Source organism: Lampris incognitus, chromosome 8 (genome assembly GCF_029633865.1).
Source record: "Lampris incognitus isolate fLamInc1 chromosome 8, fLamInc1.hap2, whole genome shotgun sequence".
In the NCBI taxonomy this organism is placed as follows: Eukaryota; Metazoa; Chordata; class Actinopteri; order Lampriformes; family Lampridae; genus Lampris; species Lampris incognitus.
In genome coordinates, this window is record NC_079218.1 from 56,254,436 (window position 1) to 56,281,033 (window position 26,598).

General features: G+C 47.9%; 1 protein-coding gene across 1 annotated transcript in view; it reads left to right on the forward strand.

Annotated features, from left to right (window-relative positions):
- Nucleotides 1-26,598, forward strand: part of dbn1 (drebrin 1) — a 118,535-nt gene that overhangs the window by 80,622 nt on the left and 11,315 nt on the right. Inside the window, exons 4-10 of the mRNA XM_056284955.1 lie at nt 3,183-3,257; nt 4,950-5,096; nt 9,492-9,569; nt 12,964-13,115; nt 16,386-16,443; nt 18,617-18,673; nt 19,235-19,349. Of these exons, the coding sequence (XP_056140930.1) occupies nt 3,183-3,257; nt 4,950-5,096; nt 9,492-9,569; nt 12,964-13,115; nt 16,386-16,443; nt 18,617-18,673; nt 19,235-19,349 (682 nt within the window). The remainder of the gene's footprint in view (nt 1-3,182; nt 3,258-4,949; nt 5,097-9,491; nt 9,570-12,963; nt 13,116-16,385; nt 16,444-18,616; nt 18,674-19,234; nt 19,350-26,598) is intronic.

Here is a 26,598-nt window from a genome sequence, read left to right on the forward strand (position 1 = left end):
GAAATTAGACACACGGCACTAGGGCTGTAACAAATCTTATAAAAGTAATCTTGTAATTATTGCAAGATACAACTGCACCGTCTTGGCAAAGAATGCACTGCAAAGCTAGCTGGCAAGAAGCTGCAGAAACAGCTGACACAACTTCTAGATGTAAATGTAAGATCTGATTGCAGAACATGAGAATATGAGACTCTGTTGCTTACAAACAACAGAGTCATTGGAAGGTTTAATAGTCTTGCTTGCACATACTATAGGTGATGGTAAAGTAGCCTAGTATACTGTCATTGTCTTAGGTAGCGAGCTAGCGTGTTGCAGCGATGGCCAGCCGCGGCCTGATGAGGCCAGGACGCACCGCTCTCTCCCTCGCGAGCGGCACGCTCTGTGTCCTTCTGTCACGCGCTCGTCTGAGGAGCCAGCTCGGGAAAAACATGTTGACAAATCAAGGCATCTTAAAACAGCAGTTGCTATGACATCTTAAATGCAAGAGCCACATAAAAAAGGGTACTCACTTGTGAAATGTTATCTTATCTGAATTGCCACTTTTTTTCGACCCTGTGCGGTTAGAGCGCTTGTATGCGCCGCAACTCAACATTTTAGCTGACAATTCTAATGCAATTTGATGGCTTCTTGGTCTACCTAAGATGGCCGCCAAGTCGCCCATGCCGGCTTCACTTCATATCGCGAGTTGCTCGATCCAGTCTTTTTGTTTTTTAGATCAGTGGGTGATGCTAGATCCAACGGGGTGTAGGCACGGAAGTAGCCGTTATTGGCTGTTGCGTCGGCCAATAGACAGCGCGGAACCTCGAAGCGCACTGACTACCAGACCGACAAGCAGAGCAATAGTTGGGGTGAATTAAGTTAACGTTAGTTAGCTAGCGATAGCAATAGCGGTAGGGTTAGGATTAGGGTTAGGGTTGGGGTTAGGGTTAGGGTTGGGGTTAGGGTTAGGGTTGGGGTTAGGGTTAGGGTCAGGATTAGGGTTAGGGTTGGGGTTAGGGTTAGGGTTACAGTACGATCTGGCAATGTTAAGGTCAGTTGTAAGCGAGCTAGCTAAATGTTTCAGTGCGCATCGTCTTTTTCAAGTCAGTGCGCTTCGAGGTTCCGCGCTGTCTATTGGCCGACCCAACAGCCAATCACGGCTACTTCCGTGCCTACACCCCGTTGGATCTAGCATCAACCTTACCCATAGTAGATGCTAATTAGCGAATGCTAACTTGCATCTACTAAGTACCGCGCAGGAAGTGACGCGTTTTATGTAACGTCCTGTTACCCTTAATAGATGCTAATTAGCTCATGCTAATTTGTGACTATGGATGAGAGAGTCGATGCTTCAGCGGCGGTCACAGTAAAATGAAAAACAAGATCTGCCGAAAGCAAAAAAGCAAAAAAATTAATATGATAAGCAGTCACCCAAAACATGGCTGGTTCTTAGACCACATTCAGGTGGATGTTAGAAAGACCTGCTGGGGACGTCGGATGTGTCCTCAAACCCGTCGACTCTTAAACTACGTTTTAAATGACCTGGCTCAGTAAACAGCACTGTGTTTAACAAGTCTACAACTGACTAACATTAAACCAGTACATTTTGGAACAGTAACTTCCGGTCAGTGGAGAAGAACAGGAGCGCACGAGGTCATGACAACATGAGAGGGTTTTAATGAGCCGGCTCCTGATGGACAGGTCGGAGCACCGAGGAGGAGGAGGTCATAAAACGTCTCGGTTTTCACTGTCGCCAGCTTTCCTTCATGATGATGAACCGGAAGTCTCCGCTCGAACAGCTCTTCACTGCGCTTGAAAACTCTGTTGGTGTTATCTGCCATACTTGCCCAAAGAAACAGACTGAAATCATCATAATAATAAACTCTTCTGTTCTTCTGAAATCACACCTCATATGCCAGATAATGTGTCTGAAATATCTCCGACTGTTCCTTTCACTGGGGGGGATGAGGAGACTCAGATTGGGCTGCTTTATTCCTCGTGAGATGAAAAGAAGACTGTTGTGGTTTGTGTTAGTCTCTTCCTCAACACGTGGCCTTGTTTCAGGAGAAGTCGACTTTCACATCATGACGTCTTTTAATATTGTAACGATCATGGATGAATAGGCTCGGTAGCCCTTGGTTGACAGGTCGGACCCTTTAGTCGACTGGTTAACGTTGTCGCCCGCGGTGCGGGAAATCCGAGTTCGCGTCCCGGTTGCGGCGGCCCGGCCGGGCTGCCCCCCGACGCTCGATTAAAGGGCCCGACCCGTTAGCCAAGGGCTGCCGTGTTTACTTATTCGTGTACGTTACAATATGTTAACATCCTCGACCTGCCAATTAAAGGAAAATAATCATGATTTTCAACACACACACACACGCACATATATATATATATATATATATATATATATATATAGTAGCGAATTCGGGGGACAGTCCGAGATACCGTCGCCACAGCCGGGACACGAACCCGTATCTCCCGCACCGCAAGCGACAACGTTAACCAGTCGACTAAAGGGTCCGACCCGTTAGTCAAGGACCAACGTGTCTTCTCATCCATGAACGCCACAATATGTAAGCCTGTTTCATGCCATAAGCAATCATCAGCTGTCAGTAAAGCTACGCGGGAAAGAACCAGCAAACGGGTGAAAAGTTTCAAGTTGTACATATCAAGTCCACAATTATGAGGACGAGGATCCTCGGCTTCATCATAATCCTCCATAATAACAATCTATAATCCTCACACTTGAAACCTTTCAGCCGTGTCGCTAAAAAGATGCCATTGTCGATAGCACGCGCCAACAAACAGGAAACTGGTTTGACCGCTGCAGCGGAAACCGGAAGTCAGTGGACTACAGTTATGAGCGGAGTCGATTCAGCTTTCAGACAGAGAAACAAGACGACTGACGGCGTGAAAGACCGTCTCCCGTCTCGTCGTCTCTCGGCTGTGAGACGCTAAAGGCCCTCCAGCACCTTTTAAAGCATGTGGACTCTCAGACGTCCGGGTTTCCGGTTCCCGGTGAGAGGAGGAGCGCCCTGCGCGGGCTGGGCGCCCGTCTTCTCCGTCACACTGCTTGGATGGAACCGACGAGGAGACGAGGCGCTAACAGCCTTCCGTACCACGTACTGGTTTTTCCAGGTGTGTCTGAATTCTCATCTTTTCCCTGTTTTGTCCTCCTCCCTCCTCCCTCCTTCATCCCCCAGGTCGGAGAAGACGTGCCTGATGCGAGGAAGTGTGCATGTGCGAGCCACGTGGCGACCATCGCCGACTTCTTCCAGGTCGGTCCGCCGTATCCCCCCTTCTGTCTCATCGTGTGTGTCTGTGTGTGTGTGTGTGTGTGTACATGCTCTGATATAAGGAACAGCCGGCAGCGCTCATCATCGTGTTCCTGTGATGGGGTGTCAGGGTTCAGACCGGCTGGCCCATGTGTGAAGGCCTCACTTCTCCCTCAGCCCCCCCCCCCTTTTCCTCCCCAGTTGTAATTACCCCACTCTTCCAACCCAGATGGCAAAATTGCTGTGGCCATTCATCTTTCTTTCATCCGGCCCACATATAATGATGGCACGTGGGCGGTCCACTGCTGTTTGCCAGATCTGGACCAGAACCAAGCCATAGCAATGCTGCATGTGCCACATTTTTGCCAAAGGTGGCCATATTTGTTTTGTGTTATTTGGGCCATATTCACCATTTACCATACGGGCCACTTCAGGCTCACATCCAGATCACATGTTGCCCAGAGCACCACGTCTTTGCCAAGAAAGGCCCACATGTGATCTGGCACATTTGGGCCATATTTGTTTTGTGATATTTGGGCCATATTCACCATTTACCACACGGGCCACTTCAGGCTCACATCCAGATCACATGTTGCCCAGAGCACCACGTCTTTGCCAAGAAAGGCCCACATGTGATCTGGCACATTTGGGCCGTATTTGCTGTTATACATGTGGGCCACTTCAGGCTCACATCCGTTGTGTCAGGGCCAGAAGAAGACCAGCAGTGCTGAATGTGGCCCACATCCGGGTGCTGTCTGGGAAGCCTTCCCCGGTCTCTGCTCCCCCCCCCCTGCCGGTCCGTGGAGGGCTGCAGACTACCACATGCCTCCTCCATACATGTGGAGTCGCCAGCCGCTTCTTTTCCCCTGACAGCGAGGAGTTTCACCAGGGGGACGTAGCACGTGGGAGGATCACGCTACTCCCCCCAGTTCCACCCGGTTCGAGTCCCCGTGTTGCCTCCGGCTTGGTCGGGCGTCCCTACGGACACAATCGGCAGTGTCTGCGAGTAGGAAGCCGGATGTGGGTATGTGTCCTTGTCGCTGCACTAGCGCCTCCTCTGGTCGGTCGGTTGGTCGAGGCGCCTGTTCGGGCGGGAGGGGGAACTGGGGGGAATAGCGTGATCCTCCCACGCGCTACGTCCCCCCTTGGTGAAACTCCTCACTGTCAGGTGAAAAGAAGCGGCTGGTGACTCCACATGTGAGGGAGGAGGCATGTGGTAGTCTGCAGCCCTCCCCGGATCAGCAGAGGGGGTGGAGCAGAGACCGGGACGGCTCGGAAGAGCGGGGTAATTGGCCAGGTTAATTGGGGAGAAAAAGTGGGAAAAATCCTAAAAACTAAAAAGTGCTCCAATTAGAGAAGACAGCAGTCCAGGGTTTTTGTCATTTGTTTTGTTCATTTTTCCTGAAAACTTTTTTACATTTTTATAAACTCCAGCAATCAACAATCACGTATGAAAATATGTACACACACACACACACACACACACACACACACACACACACACCCCTCAGGTCATTCCTGATTAAAACAAAGAGGAAAACTCGTTAAAGGCCGCCTTGTTGCTCCAGGTCACACTGAGACTGACAGGAAGTGGGTTTGGTCTGACACTCTCTCTCTCTCTCTCCCTCACCCACCCCATTCTGCCCCTCCCCCAACCTTACTGCCCCCCCCCCACACACAAACCCCCCTGTGCAGGGAGTGGACATCATTATCAACGCCAGCACCATGGACGACATCGACCCAGCCGCCATTGGACAGCGTCTGACCAACGGCACAGCAGTGGTGGCCAGCCCGGTCCTCAGCCGCCTGAAAACCAGAGAAGAAGAACTCACAGAGCAAGTGGTACGGGGGGTAGTGTGGGTGGGGGGGGGGGTTAGTGTGAACTTTTATCCAATTGAACTCCTGCCTGTGCCCCTGAGCAAGGCAGTGGAAAGAAGAACTGGAGGGTTACATGCAGAGAGCAACGGCACTGTAACCGTGCACTGACCAATTAAAGTGGCTTTCTTCTTCTGCAGAACAGCAGAATGTTTCTGTACAGACTCCGTTGACGCATCAGGAAAGGAAGAATAAGGAGGTCAAAGTTCACAGCCAGGTCAGCTCCCAGCAGCCAACAGTAGAAGACTGTGGCTGCACTGGCAATAGGGCGAGGAAGAGGACGGCTCACAGTAAAGATCAGCTGACACCGAGCCGTTACCAAGCAACAGAGTGGGGTTGTGGGGCCCACATGGCTCCGATCAGAAGCTCTGCAACCATGCGGTTAGGTGACATCATCGGGCAGTTTGTTTGACCATTGGCTACGTCACTTGGAGTGGGAGGGGCTTTCTAATACCCACGCTTTAAGCTGATTGGTTTGTTACAAGCTAAAACAGAATTCCCTGTGTCCTGGAAAACTGGGGAATTTGGTCTGGAGTTAGTCAGGGGAAGTATGGGAATGATATGATCGATCAGGTGTCATGAAAACTGTTGTACATACTAAACTAAGTCTTCAACCCAAGAAGAAGGAAGACGTGTGAGTAAGGGAGTGCAGGTCGTTTTCCCAACAGAGTTTTGGAGTTTTTTGTTCAGCGAGCAGCTGAAAGTCACACGGTCCTTTTAGACGGTGGAGACGTCCGCCGACGGCTGCTACTGAGCGATACGACCTTCTGACATGGACACGCAAGCACAAGTCCTGGAAACGGGGTTCCTAGATACTGTGTGAGCACAAGTCCTGGAAACGGAGTTCCTAGATACTGTGTGAGCACAAGTCCTGGAAACGGGGTTCCTAGATACTGTGTGAGCACAAGTCCTGGAAACGGAGTTCCTAGATACTGTGTGAGCACAAGTCCTGGAAACGGGGTTCCTAGATACTGTGTGAGCACAAGTCCTGGAAACGGGGTTCCTAGATACTGTGTGAGCACAAGTCCTGGAAACGGGGTTCCTAGATACTGTGTGAGCACAAGTCCTGGAAACGGGGTTCCTAGATACTGTGTGAGCACAAGTCCTGGAAACGGGGTTCCTAGATACTGTGTGAGCACAAGTCCTGGAAACGGGTTTCCTAGATACTGTGTGAGCACAAGTCCTGGAAACGGGGTTCCTAGATACTGTGTGAGCACAAGTCCTGGAAACGGGGTTCCTAGATACGGTGTGAGCACGAGTCCTGGAAACGGGGTTCCTAGCTACTGTGTGAGCACAAGTCCTGGAAACGGGGTTCCTAGCTACTGTGTGAGCACAAGTCCTGGAAACGGGGTTCCTAGATACTGTGTGAGCACAAGTCCTGGAAACGGAGTTCCTAGATACTGTGTGAGCACAAGTCCTGGAAACGGGGTTCCTAGATACTGTGTGAGCACAAGTCCTGGAAACGGAGTTCCTAGATACTGTGTGAGCACAAGTCCTGGAAACGGGGTTCCTAGATACTGTGTGAGCACAAGTCCTGGAAACGGGGTTCCTAGATACTGTGTGAGCACAAGTCCTGGAAACGGGGTTCCTAGATACTGTGTGAGCACAAGTCCTGGAAACGGGGTTCCTAGATACTGTGTGAGCACAAGTCCTGGAAACGGGGTTCCTAGATACGGTGTGAGCACAAGTCCTGGAAACGGGGTTCCTAGATACTGTGTGAGCACAAGTCCTGGAAACGGGGTTCCTAGATACTGTGTGAGCACAAGTCCTGGAAACGGGGTTCCTAGATACTGTGTGAGCACAAGTCCTGGAAACGGGGTTCCTAGATACTGTGTGAGCACAAGTCCTGGAAACGGGTTTCCTAGATACTGTGTGAGCACAAGTCCTGGAAACGGGGTTCCTAGATACTGTGTGAGCACAAGTCCTGGAAACGGGGTTCCTGAATAAGGTGTGAGCACGAGTCCTGGAAACGGGGTTCCTAGATACTGTGTGAGCACAAGTCCTGGAAACGGGGTTCCTGGATACTGTGTGAGCACAAGTCCTGGAAACGGGGTTCCTAGATACTGTGTGAGCACAAGTCCTGGAAACGGGGTTCCTAGATACTGTGTGAGCACAAGTCCTGGAAACGGAGTTCCTAGATACTGTGTGAGCACAAGTCCTGGAAACGGGGTTCCTAGATACTGTGTGAGCACAAGTCCTGGAAACGGAGTTCCTAGATACTGTGTGAGCACAAGTCCTGGAAACGGGGTTCCTAGATACTGTGTGAGCACAAGTCCTGGAAACGGGGTTCCTAGATACTGTGTGAGCACAAGTCCTGGAAACGGGGTTCCTAGATACTGTGTGAGCACAAGTCCTGGAAACGGGGTTCCTAGATACTGTGTGAGCACAAGTCCTGGAAACGGGGTTCCTAGATACTGTGTGAGCACAAGTCCTGGAAACGGGTTTCCTAGATACTGTGTGAGCACAAGTCCTGGAAACGGGGTTCCTAGATACTGTGTGAGCACAAGTCCTGGAAACGGGGTTCCTAGATACGGTGTGAGCACGAGTCCTGGAAACGGGGTTCCTAGCTACTGTGTGAGCACAAGTCCTGGAAACGGGGTTCCTAGCTACTGTGTGAGCACAAGTCCTGGAAACGGGGTTCCTAGATACTGTGTGAGCACAAGTCCTGGAAACGGAGTTCCTAGATACTGTGTGAGCACAAGTCCTGGAAACGGGGTTCCTAGATACTGTGTGAGCACAAGTCCTGGAAACGGAGTTCCTAGATACTGTGTGAGCACAAGTCCTGGAAACGGGGTTCCTAGATACTGTGTGAGCACAAGTCCTGGAAACGGGGTTCCTAGATACTGTGTGAGCACAAGTCCTGGAAACGGGGTTCCTAGATACTGTGTGAGCACAAGTCCTGGAAACGGGGTTCCTAGATACTGTGTGAGCACAAGTCCTGGAAACGGGGTTCCTAGATACGGTGTGAGCACAAGTCCTGGAAACGGGGTTCCTAGATACTGTGTGAGCACAAGTCCTGGAAACGGGGTTCCTAGATACTGTGTGAGCACAAGTCCTGGAAACGGGGTTCCTAGATACTGTGTGAGCACAAGTCCTGGAAACGGGGTTCCTAGATACTGTGTGAGCACAAGTCCTGGAAACGGGTTTCCTAGATACTGTGTGAGCACAAGTCCTGGAAACGGGGTTCCTAGATACTGTGTGAGCACAAGTCCTGGAAACGGGGTTCCTGAATAAGGTGTGAGCACGAGTCCTGGAAACGGGGTTCCTAGATACTGTGTGAGCACAAGTCCTGGAAACGGGGTTCCTGGATACTGTGTGAGCACAAGTCCTGGAAACGGGGTTCCTAGATACTGTGTGAGCACAAGTCCTGGAAACGGGGTTCCTAGATACTGTGTGAGCACAAGTCCTGGAAACGGAGTTCCTAGATACTGTGTGAGCACAAGTCCTGGAAACGGGGTTCCTAGATACTGTGTGAGCACAAGTCCTGGAAACGGGGTTCCTAGATACAGCATGAGCTGTGTGTGTGTGTGTGTGTGGAGGGGGGGGGCTGAGGAGAGGATGAGGTAAAGGGGGGAGGAGGCCTGAGGAGAGGATGAGGTAAACATGTCTGTGCTGGTTCTCTATGGGAGCCATTGTTGTCTGGACACAATAGGTCTTTCTTTTGGGTGGTGGGGGTCACTGCTAGTCACACACACACACACACACACACACACACACACACACACACACACACTGCACCCACATTCCAATCCTAGTGTATAAACAATCCAACACAGACGCTTCAAGACCAGTATTCACACATTCCAAGACCAGTACATGAGAATCCTGCACACACACACACACACACACACACACACACACACACACACACACACACACACACACACACACACACACACACACACAGACAGAGTTTCCTGTTTGTGGTGACCATGAAAGCAGGACTTCTCCATCTTCTGTGTGTGTCAGTTGGAAGTGGGTCCTCTGGGTCTACTTCAGCTTCTATCACGTTGTTCTGCAGTGCTGCCACCATGCAGCTGGTCCATAGTAGTAGTAGGAGACTGGACACTTGATTTTACCTTGGTGTTTTGTTTCTTTTTTGTTTTGTTTTTTAGTTTTTGTTTGTTTTTTGACATCACGTTTGCTCCAGCATCCCTGTGACCTGAATTCCCATAAGCAGCTTGGATAATGGATGGATGGATGGATGGATGGATGGATGGATGGATGATGATTGCTTGGTGGATATCATGTAAATAAAGTGTTTTTAAAATTCACAAATCTCTACTTCTTTCTCTCTCTCTCTCTCTCTCCCTCTCTCTCTCTCTCTGATGGTATGTCTCTCTCCCATCGGCCCGTCTCCAGGGAACAGTGTACCACAAGACCAATGCTGAGGTGGAGATGAAGACCATCAACAGAGAGGAATTCTGGGAACAGGCCAAGGTAAGGAAGGAAGGAAGGAAGGAAGGAAGGAGAGAGAGCGGGAGATGGAAGAGCTGATATGAAACTCGATGTTTTGCTGACAGAAGACAGGAGAGAGAAGGAGGTGTGGAGGAAGGAGAGAATGGTTGTAAAGAAAAGGAGAGAGAGGAAACTGAACCAGGAGAGTTTCCTCCTCTGTGAGATTCTTGGAAAACTTCACAACCTTCATCTTTTTTGAAAGCATTCAGGGCCGAGCAGTTCCCTCAGAAACATATTGAACCTTCAACCCAAGTTTCAGCTCTGCCCCCAAAACAGCTTCGACTTTACTCGACCGCCCACGTTGAGGTGTTTTTTCATGGAGTCGACTGTGAAACACTGTCAGTTGCCGACGCATCAGTCACATAAATACAGAGTGACAGCAGACTCAAACGTGCCCGAGGAGCTTCAGGAGACTGGGTTTGACCTTCACAGCTCTCGGACCTCACTCCTACAATGCCTTGCAAAAGTCTTCAACCCCCTTGACAGTCATCAGTCATTTCTGGATTATAAAAGATACTCTCACATCTGTTGCTGAACAATATTATTGTTGTGAACCCATAAAGCTCTCACAGCGTGTTCCCAAAGCCAAAACAAATTACATTTTGCTAAGTTTTTATTAATAAATTAAAAACTAAAATATAATGCCTGCATAAGTATTCAACCCCCACATATCAGTACTTTGTAGAGTACCCTTTTGCTGCAGTAACAGCCGTGATTCTCTTGGGGTAAGTATGTACAAGCTTTGCACATTCTTCTGGAGTAATTTTTGCCCGTTCTTCTTGGCAGAACTTGTAAAAGTCCTGCAGGTTGGTGGGGTGACACATACTGGACTGCGATTTTCAGTCTGTGCCACAGATTTTCAATAGGGTTGAGGTCCGGACTTTGACTTGGCCACTCCAGAACGTTCACCTTTTTGTTGCTGAGCCATGCCATTGTTGCTTTAGCCTTGTGCTTAGGATCATTGTCCTGCTGGAAGGTGAACCTTCTCCCAAGCTTCAGTTTTTTGTTTTTTAATTTCCCCCCTTTTTTCTCCCCAGTTGCTGCTCCAACCCTCTGCCGATCCGGGGAGGGCTGCAGACTACCACATGCCTCCTCCGATACGTGTGGCGTCGCCAGCCGCTTCTTTTCACTTCACAGTGAGGAGTTTCGCCAGGGGGACATAGTGCGTGGGAGGATCACGCTATTCCCCCCAGTTTCCACTCCCCCCCCTGAACAGGTGCCCCGACCGACCATAGGAGGCGCTAGTGCAGCAACCAGGACACATACTCACATCCAGCTTCCCACTTGCAGACACTGCCAATTGTGTCTGTAGGGATGCCCGACCAAGCCGAACCAGCGATCCCTGCCCTGGTAGGCAACGGAAAAGACCGCTATGCTACCTGGAAGCCCCCACATTCAGATCATTGTCCTGCTGGAAGGTGACCCTTCTCCCAAGCTTCATTTTATGGCAGACTGCAACAGGTTTTCTTCCAATATTTCCTGTATTTAGCTCCATCCACTCTTCCCTCAATTTGAACAAGGTTCCCAGTGCCTGCAGAGGAAAAGCAACCCCATAGCATTTTGCTGCTGCCGCCATGCTTCACTGTAGGGAGGGTGTTTTTTAGGGCATGAGCAGAGTTAGGTTAGCGCTACACATAACGCTTTGAGCTTTGGCGAAAAAGCTCAACTTTAGTCTCATCTGACCACAAAACCTTCACCCACATCCTAACTGGGTCTCTCTCATGCGTGGTAGCAAACTCCAAGAATGCTTTTATATGCATAGTTTAGAGCAATGGCTTCTTTCTTGCCGCCCTCCCATACACGCCAGATTTATGGCGAGCCCGTGATATGGTTGACTCATGCTCATTTACTCCAGTTTCAGCCACTGACCTCTGGAGCTCCTTCAAAGTGACTGCAGGATCATCTTTCCTCACCAGCCCACGTCTTGCTCGGACACTTGTCTTTGAGGGACGGCCTGTCCTACAAACATGTCTGTGAATGTTCTCATTCATCCAAACATCGGTACACAAAAGAGCCACTCATATCTATGGCTCTGTTAGCGACGGGCGTTGGTAAACATCGGAACACAAAGAGCCATGGACATCTATAGCTCCGACAACGACTCCAAAGAGGATAAATCTGAGTCTCATCACCAGCTAGTCAGACTAGCTTGGTCTAGTCAGAAAGGCACGAACTGAGGAAGCGTCTTGGATGAGAGGCGAAACGTCTTCACAGATATATACCAAGTCCAGTTGCACTCGATTCAACTCCTTTGGATACCTGTCCTACAAAGCATCTGGGTGGTGTGATATAGCTTCCACTTTCTGGTAATGGATCCAACAGTGTTCTGTGGGACATCCAAACATGTGGACATGGTTTTGTGTCCCTTTCCCGCCTTCTGCATTTTAATCACTTTGTCTCCTACTTCAGTATTATGCTCCTTTGTCTTCAAGTTCTGATGGAGTTCACGCCCGGCTAGTGAACTTTACACAGAGTGCTTTTAAACCCATAAAACAGACCGGTACTTTAATATCTTACACACACTAATTATGTCCAGTTGTGTTTACCTAAGTTTGTTTTGGGAATAATTTGTCATTTGTGTAAACTTTGAGTTTTAAGAGCACAAGGGGTTGAGTACTTATGCAAGCACTATAGTTTAGTTTTTAATTTATTAATAAAAAATCAGTGAAACATAACTTATTTTAGCTTTAGGAACATTCTGTTAGAACTTATGGGTTCACAAAAATGATATTGTTCAGCAACAGATGTGTGAGTATCTCTTATAATCCAGAAATCAGTGATGACTGTCAAGGGGGTTGAATACTTTTGCAAGGCACTGTATCTCTCCCAGTGTGTCTGAAGCATTAAGGATGTGAAGTTAAAGGCACGGTGGCCCAGGGGTGAGCGCTGTCGCCTCACAGCAAGAAGGTCCTGGGTTCGAACCCTGGGGTTGTCCTACCTTGGGGATCATCCCAGGTCATCCTCTGTGTGGAGTTTGCATGTTCTCCCTGTGTCTGCGATGGGTTTCCTCCAGGCGCTCCGGTTTCCCCCACCATCAGAAAGACATGCATGTTGGGGTTAATACGCCTGTCTGTGCCCCTGAGCAAGGCATGGCAAGACAAACTGCAGTTGGTGCTGCATGGTGGCTGCCCACTGCTCCTAGCTACACAGCTGGGATGGGATAAACGCAGAAAAAGAATTGCCCCACGGGGATTAACAAAAAAGTAGTAGTAAAAATTCACCATGAGGTGTTTATACCATGGCTGTGAAAACTACCCAGAATCCCAAGCTGTGTACAGCCCCCATACGGAGTACATGTACATGTACATAATGTGTACTCTGGACTGCACTATGTAGGTCTCTGCTGGAACTGATAATGTGTGTGTGTGCTCTTCAGCGTGAGGAGGAGATCAGGAAGGAGCAAGAGAAGAAGAAGGCTGCAGAGGAGCGTCAGCGTTTTGAGGAGGAGCGGATGGTGCTTGAGAGGAAGGAGCAGGAGGACCGAGAGAAGAGGTACCGTGAGCGGGAGCGTCAGATCGAGGAGCACCGGTGAGGAGGAGCACACCACCAAACACCTAACCCTTCCCTGACAATCAGCATGCTTTCAGTTCCTGTATCCTCCTGCACACACAGGCCTTCCTGCTGCTGTCAGTGAAGTACTGTCAGTAAAGTACTGTCAGTAAAGTACTGTCAGTAAAATACTGCTAGTTAAGTAAAGTACTGTCAGTAAAGTACTGTCCGTAAAGTAAAGTACTGTCAGTAACTTAAAGTACTGTCAGTAAAGTACTGTCAGTAAAATTCTGCCAGTTAAGTAAAGTACTGTTAGTAAAGTACTGTCAGTAAAGTACTGCTAGTTAAGTAAAGTACTGTTAGTAAAGTACTGTCAGTAAAGTACTGTCAGTAAAATACTCCTAGTTAAGTAAAGTACTGTCAGTAAAGTACTGTCAGTAAAATACTGCTAGTTAAGTAAAGTACTGTTAGTAAAGTACTGTCAGTAAAGTTTTGTCAGGAAAGGGCTGTCAGTACTGTCAGTAAAGGGCTGTCAATAAAGTAAAGGGCTGTCAGTAAAGTAAAGTCCTGTCAGTAAAGTAAGGTACTGTCAGTAAAGTAAAGCCCTGTCAGTAAAGTCAAGTCCTGTCAGTAAAGTAAGGTACTGTCAGTAAAGTAAAGTCCTGTCAGTAAAGTAAAGTACTGTCAGTAAAGTAAAGTACTGTCAGTAAAGTCCTGTCAGTAAAGTAAGGTACTGTCAGTAAAGTAAAGTCCTGTCAGTAAAGTAAAGTACTGTCAGTAAAGTAAAGCCCTGTCAGTAAAGTCAAGTCCTGTCAGTAAAGTAAAGTCCTGTCAGTAAAGTAAGGTACTGTCAGTAAAGTCAAGTCCTGTCAGTAAAGTAAAGTCCTGTCAGTAAAGTAAAGTACTGTCAGTAAAGTAAAGTACTGTCAGTAAAGTCCTGTCAGTAAAGTAAGGTACTGTCAGTAAAGTAAAGCCCTGTCAGTAAAGTAAAGTCCTGTCAGTAAAGTAAAGTCCTGTCAGTAAAGTAAGGTGGTACTGTCAGTAAAGTAAAGTCCTGTCAGTAAAGTAAAGTAATGTCAGTAAAGTAAAGTCCTGTCAGTAAAGTAAAGTCCTGTCAGTAAAGTAAGGTACTTTCAGTAAAGTAAAGTCCTGTCAGTAAAGTAAAGCCCTGTCAGTAAAGTAAGGTACTGTCGGTAAAGTCCTGTCAGTAAAGTAAGGTACTGTCAGTAAAGTAAAGTACTGTCAGTAAAGTAAGGTACTGTCAGTAAAGTAAAGCCCTGTCAGTAAAGTAAGGTACTGTCAGTAAAGTCCTGTCAGTAAAGTAAGGTACTGTCAGTAAAGTACTGTCAGTAAAGTAAAGCCCTGTCAGTAAAGTAAAGTACTGTCAGTAAAGTAAGGTACTGTCAGTAAAGGGCTGCCAGTAAAGTAAAGTCCTGTCAGTAAAGTAAAGTTCTGCCAGTAAAGTAAAGTGCTGTCAGTAAAGTAAAGTACTGTCAGTAAAGTCCTGTCAGTAAAGTAAGGTACTGTCAGTAAAGTAAAGCCCTGTCAGTAAAGTAAGGTACTGTCAGTAAAGTAAAGTCCTGTCAGTAAAGTAAAGCCCTGTCAGTAAAGTCAAGTCCTGTCAGTAAAGTAAGGTACTGTCAGTAAAGTAAAGTCCTGTCAGTAAAGTAAAGTACTGTCAGTAAAGTAAAGTACTGTCAGTAAAGTCCTGTCAGTAAAGTAAGGTACTGTCAGTAAAGTAAAGTACTGTCAGTAAAGTAAAGCCCTGTCAGTAAAGCCAAGTCCTGTCAGTAAAGTAAAGTCCTGTCAGTAAAGTAAGGTACTGTCAGTAAAGTCAAGTCCTGTCAGTAAAGTAAAGTCCTGTCAGTAAAGTAAAGTACTGTCAGTAAAGTAAAGTACTGTCAGTAAAGTCCTGTCAGTAAAGTAAGGTACTGTCAGTAAAGTAAAGTCCTGTCAGTAAAGTAAAGTCCTGTCAGTAAAGTAAGGTGGTCCTGTCAGTAAAGTAAAGTCCTGTCAGTAAAGTAAAGTAATGTCAGTAAAGTAAAGTCCTGTCAGTAAAGTAAAGTCCTGTCAGTAAAGTAAGGTACTGTCAGTAAAGTAAAGTCCTGTCAGTAAAGTAAGGTACTGTCAGTAAAGTCCTGTCAGTAAAGTAAGGTACTGTCAGTAAAGTAAAGTACTGTCAGTAAAATAAGGTACTGTCAGTAAAGTAAAGCCCTGTCAGTAAAGTAAGGTACTGTCAGTAAAGTCCTGTCAGTAAAGTAAGGTACTGTCAGTAAAGTAAAGTACTGTCAGTAAAGTAAAGTACTGTCAGTAAAGTCCTGTCAGTAAAGTAAGGTACTGTCAGTAAAGTAAAGCCCTGTCAGTAAAGTAAGGTACTGTCAGTAAAGTCAAGTCCTGTCAGTAAAGTAAAGTCCTGTCAGTAAAGTAAAGTCCTGTCAGTAAAGTCAAGTCCTGTCAATAAAGTCAAGTACTGTCAGTAAAGTAAGGTACTGTCAGTAAAGTAAAGTCTTGTCAGTAAAGTAAAGTCCTGTCAGTAAAGTCAAGTCCTGTCAGTAAAGTAAAGTCCTGTCAGTAAAGTCAAGTCCTGTCAGTAAAGTCAAGTACTGTCAGTAAAGTAAGGTACTGTCCGTAAAGTAAAGTCCTGTCAGTAAAGTAAAGTCCTGTCAGTAAAGTAAGGTACTGTCAGTAAAGTCAAGTACTGTCAGTAAAGTAAAATCCTGTCAGTAAAGTAAAGTCCTGTCAGTAAAGTAAGGTACTGTCAGTAAAGTAAGGTACTGTCAGTAAAGTAAGGTCCTGTCTGTAAAGTTAAGTACTGTCAGTAAAGTAAAGTCCTGTCAGTAAAGTAAAGTCCTGTCAGTAAAGTAAAGTCCTGTCAGTAAAGTAAGGTACTGTCAGTAAAGTAAAGTCCTGTCAGTAAAGTAAAGTACTGTCAGTAAAGTAAAGTCCTGTCAGTAAAGTAAAGTCCTGTCAGTACACCTCAGCATGTGAACACAACTCTTTCAGAACATCAGATCAGAGAGAGATCTTGAAGTGAGACACGAGCTCTTGAACAATATAAAGCTTGTTGAGTTACGGAAGCTGTCCATTTAACAGCTGTCATGACTGTAAGAGAAGGTGTCCCTCTTAAACTTCTACTGAGTACATGTACACATACATGTACACATACATGTACACATACATGTACATACTGTGTACTCTGGACTGCACGATGTAGGAGGTCTCTGCTGGAACTGATCATTTACTCTGTGTGTGTGTGTGTGTGTGTGTGTGTGTGTGTGTGTGTGTGTGTGTGTGTGTGTCCTTGAGCAGGAAGAAGATGCAGGAGGAAGAAGAGGCAAAAGAGAGATCGCGAAGCCGGCCCGCCGTAGTAAGTGTGTGTGTGTGGGTGTGGGGGGGGGGGTTCTATGATGGACTGGCGATCGGTCCGGGGTGTCTTCCTGTTTTCTAACCAGTGCATTCTGGCCTACATGTGAACCTGGTGTGATGCTGATAAGCTCATTTGTAACAAACGGGCACAGACCCTAAATAAATACTAAATAAATTATTTAATTAATTAACTAATTAATTAATTGCTTAACTGATGAACGTGTTTGTTTAAAATGAAGGCATCGTTTCCTTTCATTAAAAGCAGCTGTAAAGGGCGACATTGTGGCAGAGGTGTGTGACGTATTAACAAAAGCAACATCCGGAAAATGCCCTGTGATGCTGAGCAGTGAGCACATCACCGTCCCCCCACATGGTCCCGGAATACCGAGCCTCATCAGCAAGCTTCCGTTAACTGCTGAATTGTAAAGAGGGGCTAGAAACATCATCTCACCCCATCTTCAGCCGCTTCTCCGCGGTCGGGTCGCGGTGGCAGCAAGCCAAGTAGGACACTCCAGACCTCCCTCTCCCCAGCAACACCCTCCACCTCCTCCTGGGGGATCCCACGGCGTTGCAAGGCCAGATTGGACGTGTAGTCCCTCCAACAAGTTCTGGGTCTGCCGCGGAGTCTCCTCCCAGTTGGACGTGCCTAGAAAGGCACCCAGGAGGCATCCTAATCAGATGCCTGGACCACTTCAGCTGGCTCCTTTTGACCCGAAGGAGCAGCGGCTCTATTCCGAGCTCCCTCTGGATGTCCGAGCTCCTCACCCTATCTCTAAGGCTGAGCCCAGACTCCCTACGGAGGAAACTCATTTCAGCTGCTTGTATCCGCGATCTCACCCTTTCGGTCACTACCCAAAGCTCATGACCATAGGTGAGGGCTGGGAGGAAGTTTGGCTGGTAAACTGAGAGCTTTGCCTTCCGGCTCAGCTCCCTCTTCACCACTCGAGGCAACAACTCATCCCAAACCGAGACGGAGAAATCCACGATTTCCCGGTAGAGAACCATGGCCTCAGACTTGGAGGGGCTGACTCTCAGAGCAGACATTGAATTCTGAGGTCCCCAGAACAGACACACTCCTCACCTTGGCTGCGCCTTGAGATCCTGTCCATAAATATCACAAACTGAAATGGAGACAGGGGACAACCTTGGCGGAGTCCGACACCCACCGAAAACGTGTTTGACTTTGTGTCGAGAATGCGGACACAGCTTTTCCTTGGTTATACAAGGATCGGATGGCTTGTAGCAACTGCCCCGGTACCCCATACTCCCGCAGTACCCCCCCCCAGATTGCCCCGGGGTCATAACGTCATAAGCCTTCTCCAAGTCCACATGAAAAACATCATTTTAACGGAAATCAAAAATAGACAGCATGCAGATCTGTGCATCAAATGTGTACAGGCCGTTACCCCGAACGCCTGTGTGTGTCAGAGAACAGGACACGAGGAAGGATGGCTCACTTCAAGTCAGCGAGCGCTGTTCATATCCAGCACGTGTCTTTAGTCTGCAACAATGGCATTCAGGTTGGTGATAACAATGGCATTGCTCACCAGGTAGTACCTCTATCTATCTACATCCTACTCTTACACACACACACACACGTGTGTGTGTTATTGCATCAGGTTTAATGGTTTTATGTTTTATGTTAACTTGTGTTTGGTCCATGAGATTTCATTGAGCTTTCATTTTCTTTGTCCCTTTGTTGGGTTTTTAAAGTTCTTCTCTCGTGTTTTTCGTGTTTTTACAAACCTCGTGAATTAACGAAATAAACCTTCACAGAAAATCTGTTGATCAGAAAAGCCATTCTCACAACTGACCCTGAGCTCTATTCTCTTTAAAAGTCGTCCCTGCCTTTGGGAGTCTCCGCCAGATATTTATTAGGGGCTTCCCCTGGACTACAGACGTTATTGGTGGAAATATGAGCTCTTTCGCCCTCTGCTGGCCGGCGGGTGTCATGTAAACACATGAGATTGGATGAGTAAATAAATACTTGCTCAGTATTGAAGGTTTAAGTCAGTTCAGATCTTTTAAGATTCAGATGTGACTCTGAGGCTTAATTCCTGTAACGCCATGAGCCTCAGAAACCATCCGTCTCTTCTGTAATCTCCACACTTCCCTTCCATATGACTCTGTAATCTCTACACTTCCCTTCTGTATGACTCTCTGTCTCTCCCAAGGTCGCAGAGCCGAGTTACGAAGACCTCAATCAGGACAAAAAGGAGACTGAAGTGGAGGTGGGTTTGACAGACAGACAGACGGACGGACGGACGGACGGACGGACGGACGGACGGATAGATAGATAGATAGATAGATAGATAGATAGATAGATAGATAGATAGATAGATAGATAGATAGATAGATAGACAGACAGACAGACAGACAGACAGACAGACAGACAGACAGACAGATAGATAGATAGATAGATAGATAGATAGATAGATAGATAGATAGATAGATAGATAGATAGATAGATAGATAGATAGATAGATAGATAGATAGATAGATAGATAGATAGATTTGAGTAGAATGCAAAAATAGAACATTGGGGATGTGAGTGATGACAGTTGGGCTCCTGGATGTATGTCAGTGGGGCCGTAGTTCTGTGTTAGTAGGCCAGGGGAGGTTCTGCTCTGACCCGGTTAGCTTTTCATAGATAGCATGGAGACCGGCGTGGAGATGGGCTTAAACTTGGAGCAGCGGTTCAATTCTGAAGCCTGTGTTACACCGGCACGCCATTTGTCTATTAAATATCATTGACGCGTGTGTGTGTGCATTTGTGTGTCTTTCATTGACAGGAGGCGAAGGCCATCATCGCCCAGCGTTCAGGAAACCCTCGTGACTTCTTCAAGCAGAAGGAGCGAGCGCTGAGCAGCAGCGTGGACGCGGCCCCCGTCTCCGTCCACAGGACCGGTAAGACGCCTGCAGCTTCCACCCTCAGGGCTCACTTGTGTCCCCTGCTTGATCAATAGCCAGCTGTCTGTGGTTCACACGGGGTCAGCCCCGCCCACGGCCTTTTCCCCGTCATGTAAAGTATCTGCTTCTCTGGCGTTTCAACCCAGCATAAGAAGCTTCCGCTTTAGAAAAGAGTGAACTGAACACTGAATGAGCAGCTAGGAGTTAAGCTACCGTGCCACTGTTCTTATCTACCAAAACAACTTGCACACCCACCAACATGGGGAAAAACCACTTTTGGACTGTTCTGGTAGTGTTGTGTGATTTGGGATCTACTCTGGTGCCTGACCAGGAGGTGGTTAGTTGCTCCTTCTGCTCTCTGAATTATTTGTTTTGCTGAGGAAGTAGAGGAGGGACGTTTTGTAGAAATTCTTGGGTCGCTGGAGATCAAAATTGAAGTTGGAGAGACTGAACACGGCAAGGTTCCAGGAATCTCGTGGACCGACCATGTCACGCCATCGCCATCATCAAGTTCTTCTTCACACCACCATGCCTACCCAACACACACACACACACACACACATGGATGGGAGGAGGTGATGTGGCAGTTGTCCACATGGAGATGTTCTTCTCCATGTCCGCCTGTTTTCCAGACAGCAGAGCTCATCAAACCTGGTTTTGACTCCTGCTGGTCCTCAGCGACTGTAGATTTCTTATTTTTTTTATGTACAACAAACTAACGTACAGTTTCCTGTTTTTCTTAAAAGTGATCAATCTGCGGTTTTTGCGTGTGGTACTCTGAAGGCTTAACCGGCTCACGTATACGAAGATGAGGAGGAACGGATTTCTGTAGATGTCAACACTGAGTTGGTTCCTTGTTTTTCCTTTCTCTGAAAAACAGTCCATCTTAAGAAGTCTGACGGTGTTAACATCACAGAAATACCTTGTTATTTCAGGAAACACTTACACATCAAGAACTGACTATGTTGGATTATTCATCACGCTTTAAGAATATTTCTCTTAAGTTAAATAACTTGGTTATTCCCTGATAGCAAAATTGCTGTGGCCCGGACCCGTCCCACACTCGACACTTCATCCAGCCCACATACCGCGTGGAATGATGGCCACTTCAGGGTCACATCCAGATCACATGTTGCCGAGAGCACCGCCTCTTTGCCAAAAAAGGCCCACATTTGATTTGGCGTATTTTGGCCATATTTGCCATTATACATGTGGGCCACTTCAGGCTCACATCCATTTTGTCAGGGCCAGAAGAAGGCCGTCAGTGCCGCATCATTGCCTGAAGTGGCCCACATCCGGATGCTGTCTGGGAAGCCGTCCCGGTCACTGCTCCACCCCCTCTCATCTGGGTTAGTATTATACCAGTTTATATTATTATAATATACTGGTCCTATGCACAGACTATTAAAATAGCTATTGTTAGACCATTATGATATTAGAAGAGTACTTCTAATAGTCTACATAAGAGCTGTATAATATTCGTTGCCTCAGACTAGATGAATTTGTTTTAAGTTATCTTATAAAAGGGCGTTGAATAGGTGAAACAAGAAAGCTTTTCTTGGATAACCGCTGTTCTAACACCTGGGGGATTAAGGTTAAGTTACGCGTCAAACTTGAGAGAAGATGTTAAAATAGCCCTCCAGACACATATTAATAATGTTCAAAAATAATCTGGGATGACTAACATATTGTTAACATGATGTCCCCACGTAAAAAGTTAAAAAAAAAGAACAGGCTGGGAGCACACTCCTCTCCTGGACTCCCCTCATTGGGAAAACCGGGACGTATGAATAAGCAGATAGCGCGGGCCTCAGGCCCCGCCCACCACCGCTGCGCGGGAGAGAGCGGCGTGCATCAAGATGGCCGGCCTTAGAGCGCCGGAAGTGACGTCACGTCACCTGTCTATCCTGACAGCCAACCAGCTTCGCCTGGGAGCTGGCTCATTGGCAGTAGTCGACATGAAAAGCACCGGGACGTCAGGGCGACAAGATCCGCACCGGAGGGGGACGAAGTCCAGACCAGACAAGAGGTTTTATATTAAGCGCTGTGTCGTCATTTCTTATGGCTGAACGTTAGCTAAATACACAGTTTAACCGTTACCAAACCACTAGCAGCAGCTAGCAGAAAGCTAACGTGGCTAATGCTACCAGTCACCAAGGAAGCGTGTTACAGTGGAAAGCTTTCATTTGACTGTTAAAGAAATACATCACTTACAGCCCGACTCCCGCTCGCCGGCCCCGTCCCGGCGGGAAGAGCCGGCACAGCATCACTCACCAACACGAACCACTTGTGGAAACCCGCGACTTCCCGGTAACTGCTGGAAACACGCCTCACTGGTGTGGGCGTTACAGAAACAGACCCACATCAGCATTAGTGGGATTTCTGGGTAACACTTTAGTATGGGGAACGTAGTCCCCATTAATTAGGTGCTTATTAGCATGCAAATTAGCAACATTTGGCTCTTAATTGGTCATTATTACGTACTCATTAATGCCTTATTCTGCATGGCCTTATTATACAACCAGTGTAAACTACTAATAAGACCCGTTAGCCCCTAGCTAACGGATCTGACCCTTTAGCCGAGCGGTTAGTGATGTGGCCTTGTGGTGCAGCACACCCGGTATCGAATCCCGCACCGGGCAAGAACATAACCGGTTACACCAGTAAGCCATTAACTATGAGTTGTCCCTCTATGACCTCAGAAGTATTGCTTATTAGTAGTACCATCTCAATATGCTTTGCTTAGTATGGCCTTTATAAGGTGGTAGTACCACAAGAAGAGTTATTCTCCCTTACTAACACTTAATGAATATGGTCTGTTCTTACATAACAACACACAAAACTACAAGTGTTCATGGTGTTACATTACTGTAAATTAAGTTGTTGTTACTTAGAATATGTTCCCCATACTAAAGTGACATCTTGATCATTGCTAATTCACTAGCAATTAAGTTTTGTTACTTAGACTATGTTCCCCATACTAAAGTGACATCTTGATCGTTACTAATTCACTAGTAATTAAGTTTTTTTATGTTCCCCATACTAAAGTGTTACCGGATTTTTGTTTGGTAGATTGTGGAAGACAGCTCCAGGCTCCAGTTTACATCCAAAACCTGCACACTGCCGTGTTTGCTATGAACACCTTCGCCACGTCGACGCCAGCTCGCGGTGCGTTGGCAAGCCCTCTCTGCACGGGAGGGTTCCGGTTTCTTTGCCCGCCGTGTATTTGCATATCGGACAGCGATTGGCTTTTGGATTTGTGACGTACAAAATCAGATGTTAGTGACGTGGGCAGAGAGCTCCCCCTACAGGAGAGGAAGTTGCGCGGGCAGGAGAGTCGAGGGCAGACATTTTAGGGGACACCAACACAACAACAACTCGTTTCTGGATGGAGTGGCGCTTTAATCGGTTGACTTCCTGTTTCAGGATTTCTGGGTTTTAGGTAAGCGAGGGATTTAATCCCGTTTTAAGACGTCTTACCAGGTTGAAGTATTTTACCGTGCTGGCAGGTAAAATACTTACTTATTTGTTTTGGGGATTTTCTAACACAGATTTGTCCAGATTCTGACCTGGTGTTTTTGTTGTTTTAATGTCTTCTACTATTGGCTGGCTTCCTTCTGGAACAGGTGCGCCCTGTTACCCTCTAAGGTAGTTTTTCTGTACTATCTGTTGTTATTTTAAGTATTTCCGTCGCTGCTGACTGTCTGTCAGGGCTGTCCTGTGGCGCCTTGAAGCGGTGATTCTGGTTCATTTGTGGCGACTCCGGCCTGAAAGCGCCACAAGACCGAGAAGGTCCGAGCACGGGCCGTGCTCGCTGATGGTTACTTCTTTGGTCGTACATGTCACTTGTGACGTCAGTAATACGTAGCCTCGCCGTGCAAGACTTCACCAAGTCCGGATGACTGGAATGAGCAACGTGACGGCGTGTCGGTATTCCCCGCAGACCCAAACCCCTAACGTGGTTTCTGTTTCAGTTGCTCTGGATTTGGGTTTGGAAAACTGTTTTGCTTGTTTGTTGACGTGCAGCTGCAGACTTTTCAGCTGGATGACGCGACCCAGAGATAATCACCCATAATTACTGCAGTGACATTTTCAGCATCTCCTTTTTACTCTGCATGCTACAGAGTCGGTGTGACTACAACACTAACCACTCTCTTCTTCTCTCTCTCTCTCTCTCTCTCTCCCTCTCTCTCTATTTCACGTGACCTGAACCTGCACCATGCATCCACTGGTGTCCCTCTTTCTGTTTTGTTTCCGTCGTTCATGCCTCCATTTGTCGGTCCATTCCACCACCCTTTTGTTTTTGTTGCATTTGCTTCCACTCGTCTCCTGGAACCGTCCTGTGACTTTCTCTCCTGTCCGGTTTCTGAGTCAATTCTTCTCCCCTCACGGGTTTACCTCTGAGCCTTACCGGTCTTTACCCCCCCCCCTCTCTCGCTCTCTCTCTCTCTCCCTCTCCCTCTCTCTCTCTCTCTCTCTCTCCCCCTTGTTTTTGTCTCTGTCCCTCCTCCTCTCTCGTCTGTCCGTCCTACTCGTCTTTCTGTGTGTGTTGTGCTGTGTACGTGTGCGTCGCTGCGTGTTTGTGTTACATGTGTGCTACACGTGTGTGTGCGTGTGTGTGTGTGTGTGTGTGTCTGTGTGTGTCTGTGTGTGTCTCGCCCCGGGCCCTGTCTCTTGTCCGCCAGGCCGTTTGGACAGTCCGTTCTTGAGGCAGCAGCACAGTCCCAGTGTTCCCAGTCCTCACGCCGCGCCGCGGGGCGCATCGCCCCTCCGCACCCCGCCGCCTCATGCACGGACGCAGCCCTCCGCTGCAGCCGGTAGGTACAGCCTGTAAACCAGGAGGAAACGTGAGCGGAAGTGGGGCGAGAACAGCCGGGACCTCCCGGTACCCCTGCTAGCTTGACTGGAAAACCAGGTGTTACTCCGAAATCAGTGACCTACCAGATTATGTGACCCTGCCCTTTAAACACGCTATTTTGGCCCCTCCCCAGATGATAATCCTAACCTTAACCACGCCAAACCCACGTCTAAAATTGACCACCCCCCTCCTAGTGCTTAAACGTAGCCTTGTGCGACTTTATGCCTGGATTTAGCCTCATCTAGGCGCTGTATCCTGGCTGAGATAGCGTGTTTTCAAACCAGGGTCACAGAATCCAAAGGATCACCGATTTTGGCGGAACACCTGTCAGCCACTCTCCAACTTGGAGATGAAGTGATGCAGAGGAAGGAAGACTGACCGCATCAGGGACTGATCAGTCAGCTAAAGCTGGCCTCCTTTCTGTTTCTCCTGTAATCCATGGTTGTGTTTCCCCTTTGGCGCATGTAGTAGCGGGCTTACATAATGCTAACATGACGAAACAGGTCTGTTCTCACCCCCGCTGGGGGGTTTTGAAGGTTTGCGTCCCGCTTTCCTTTCCCCTCACTTCATCTTGGTAAAGCCACCCCCCACCCCATAATCCACGACCCCGCCCACACCATCCGACCCACGCCAACACAAAGCATCGCAAGAGAAAACAAAAAATCACCCCATCCCACAGGAGACCTCCATCCCCACCCCATCCCACAGGAGACCTCCATCCCCACCGATATATCCACCCTCATATGTAGAAGAACAGGCGTCAGATAAGCGGGCTTTATACTGTGGAGTAAACACCCCCGGCAGGACTCACCAGCCACAGTTTGTTCAGACACCCCTCACGTCTCACCAACCACTGCAGATCTTCCCGCCAAAACCGACCCGTCACCCGCCACAATGCTAGCCAAAGCGGGGCTAAAGCTGAGAAATAGCCTTCTTTTCTTGTTCTGGTTACGTGTTTTGGAGCCGTGAACTGGTTCTGGTTTTTAACGTTTTACAGTCAAAAACGGGCTGCCTATGTACTTGCTACAGCAGGCAGCTGATATACGGGACCCCCACAGCACTAGCTAGCTAGTGGGCCTCAAACACCCGCATCAGATGAGTCCTTGGCTTTAGGCCCACGCCACTACGATCTGTAGTCTTGAACCTCTCATTACAGGTGGGCGGGTCACCAATATGAACTGCATGTCGGGCCCCCTCAGCTGTAGGGACTAAAACTCATCACCAACTGTTGTATGAATTTATTCTGAGGGGGGGGGGGTCCTCTTGAAATAGTCCCTGTGTGAATGTAGCACCTCCATTTTTGGGGGGCCACTGGTGGCGTGAGGCCCTGCGGTCTTGGTGGTAGTCCATCGACAGAACCGCGCTGGCCATCCAACACTAGAAAGAGGAGGACCCTCGTGTGTTTGGTGTTTATTCATGGACGGTTGTGTTTATAAGGAGGGGGGATGGAAAGCAAACTCCTGCCTCAGGTGGTAATAATGCCGTGTTAAATAACACTGCCAGTGGAAGAGCTAACGCTGCTGGTGCTGGTGCCATACCCCGTTCACTGGACATGAAAATGACCTCAACTTCAGGACCCAAACCCAGTTTCCCAAAGCCAAGTCGAGCATTGGGAGGGTTTTGTCCTGCAGGACCCCAAGGCTTTTCCACCCTTCAGCACTTTCAAGCTACCTTGCTAACAGTCTAACCCCCTGAACTAGCTAGCTTTCTACTAACCTCGTCACTCTTGTGTACCAACACGTCTCCGGTCAGTTTGTGTGATGGCTGTTTCCTGCGTTGTCACAGTTGCCGTGCTTTGGCTGTTGTCTAGTCCGCTGTCTCAGTTTGCTTTCCGTAGTCGCAGTTGTGTGGAGTTTCTTTTCCTGGTGTGCTTTAAAATTGTGTCGTTCCTGTGGAAAGGACTGGGACTCGGATATAAAGCCAGCGTATCTAAACACATGTCAAAATCTTCATCCTCTCCCAATACCCCCCTCACACACACCCCCCTCCTTCGGTTTCCTATGTCACTTCCGGTTGGACCTCCTTGTCATGCTGCACCTCACACACTCCTTGTGCTCCTCCTCTTCCTTCTCCGCCGATGACCCGTGAGTGCATGCGCCGCCATTCCTCTACCGAAGGGTCGCCACCGCCGTCCATTTGCCCCGATTGCCCCATGGGTTCACATCTGACCTTAAATGGGTCTGTGCAGTTTGACCTTTGTGGAGCGGACGTTGTTTTGTTGCACAGTGATGTAATGTCCGGTTTTGTTTGTTGGTGTCGTCGCGCTGTGATGCAGATTCTATAGTTGGGTGAGGCTACAGTCAGTTTAAACTGGCTCCTGGCGACATTTTAAAATAAACGGCTGGATGCCCTCAATTAACATTCCTATTCCATCTGATTTTAAGATCA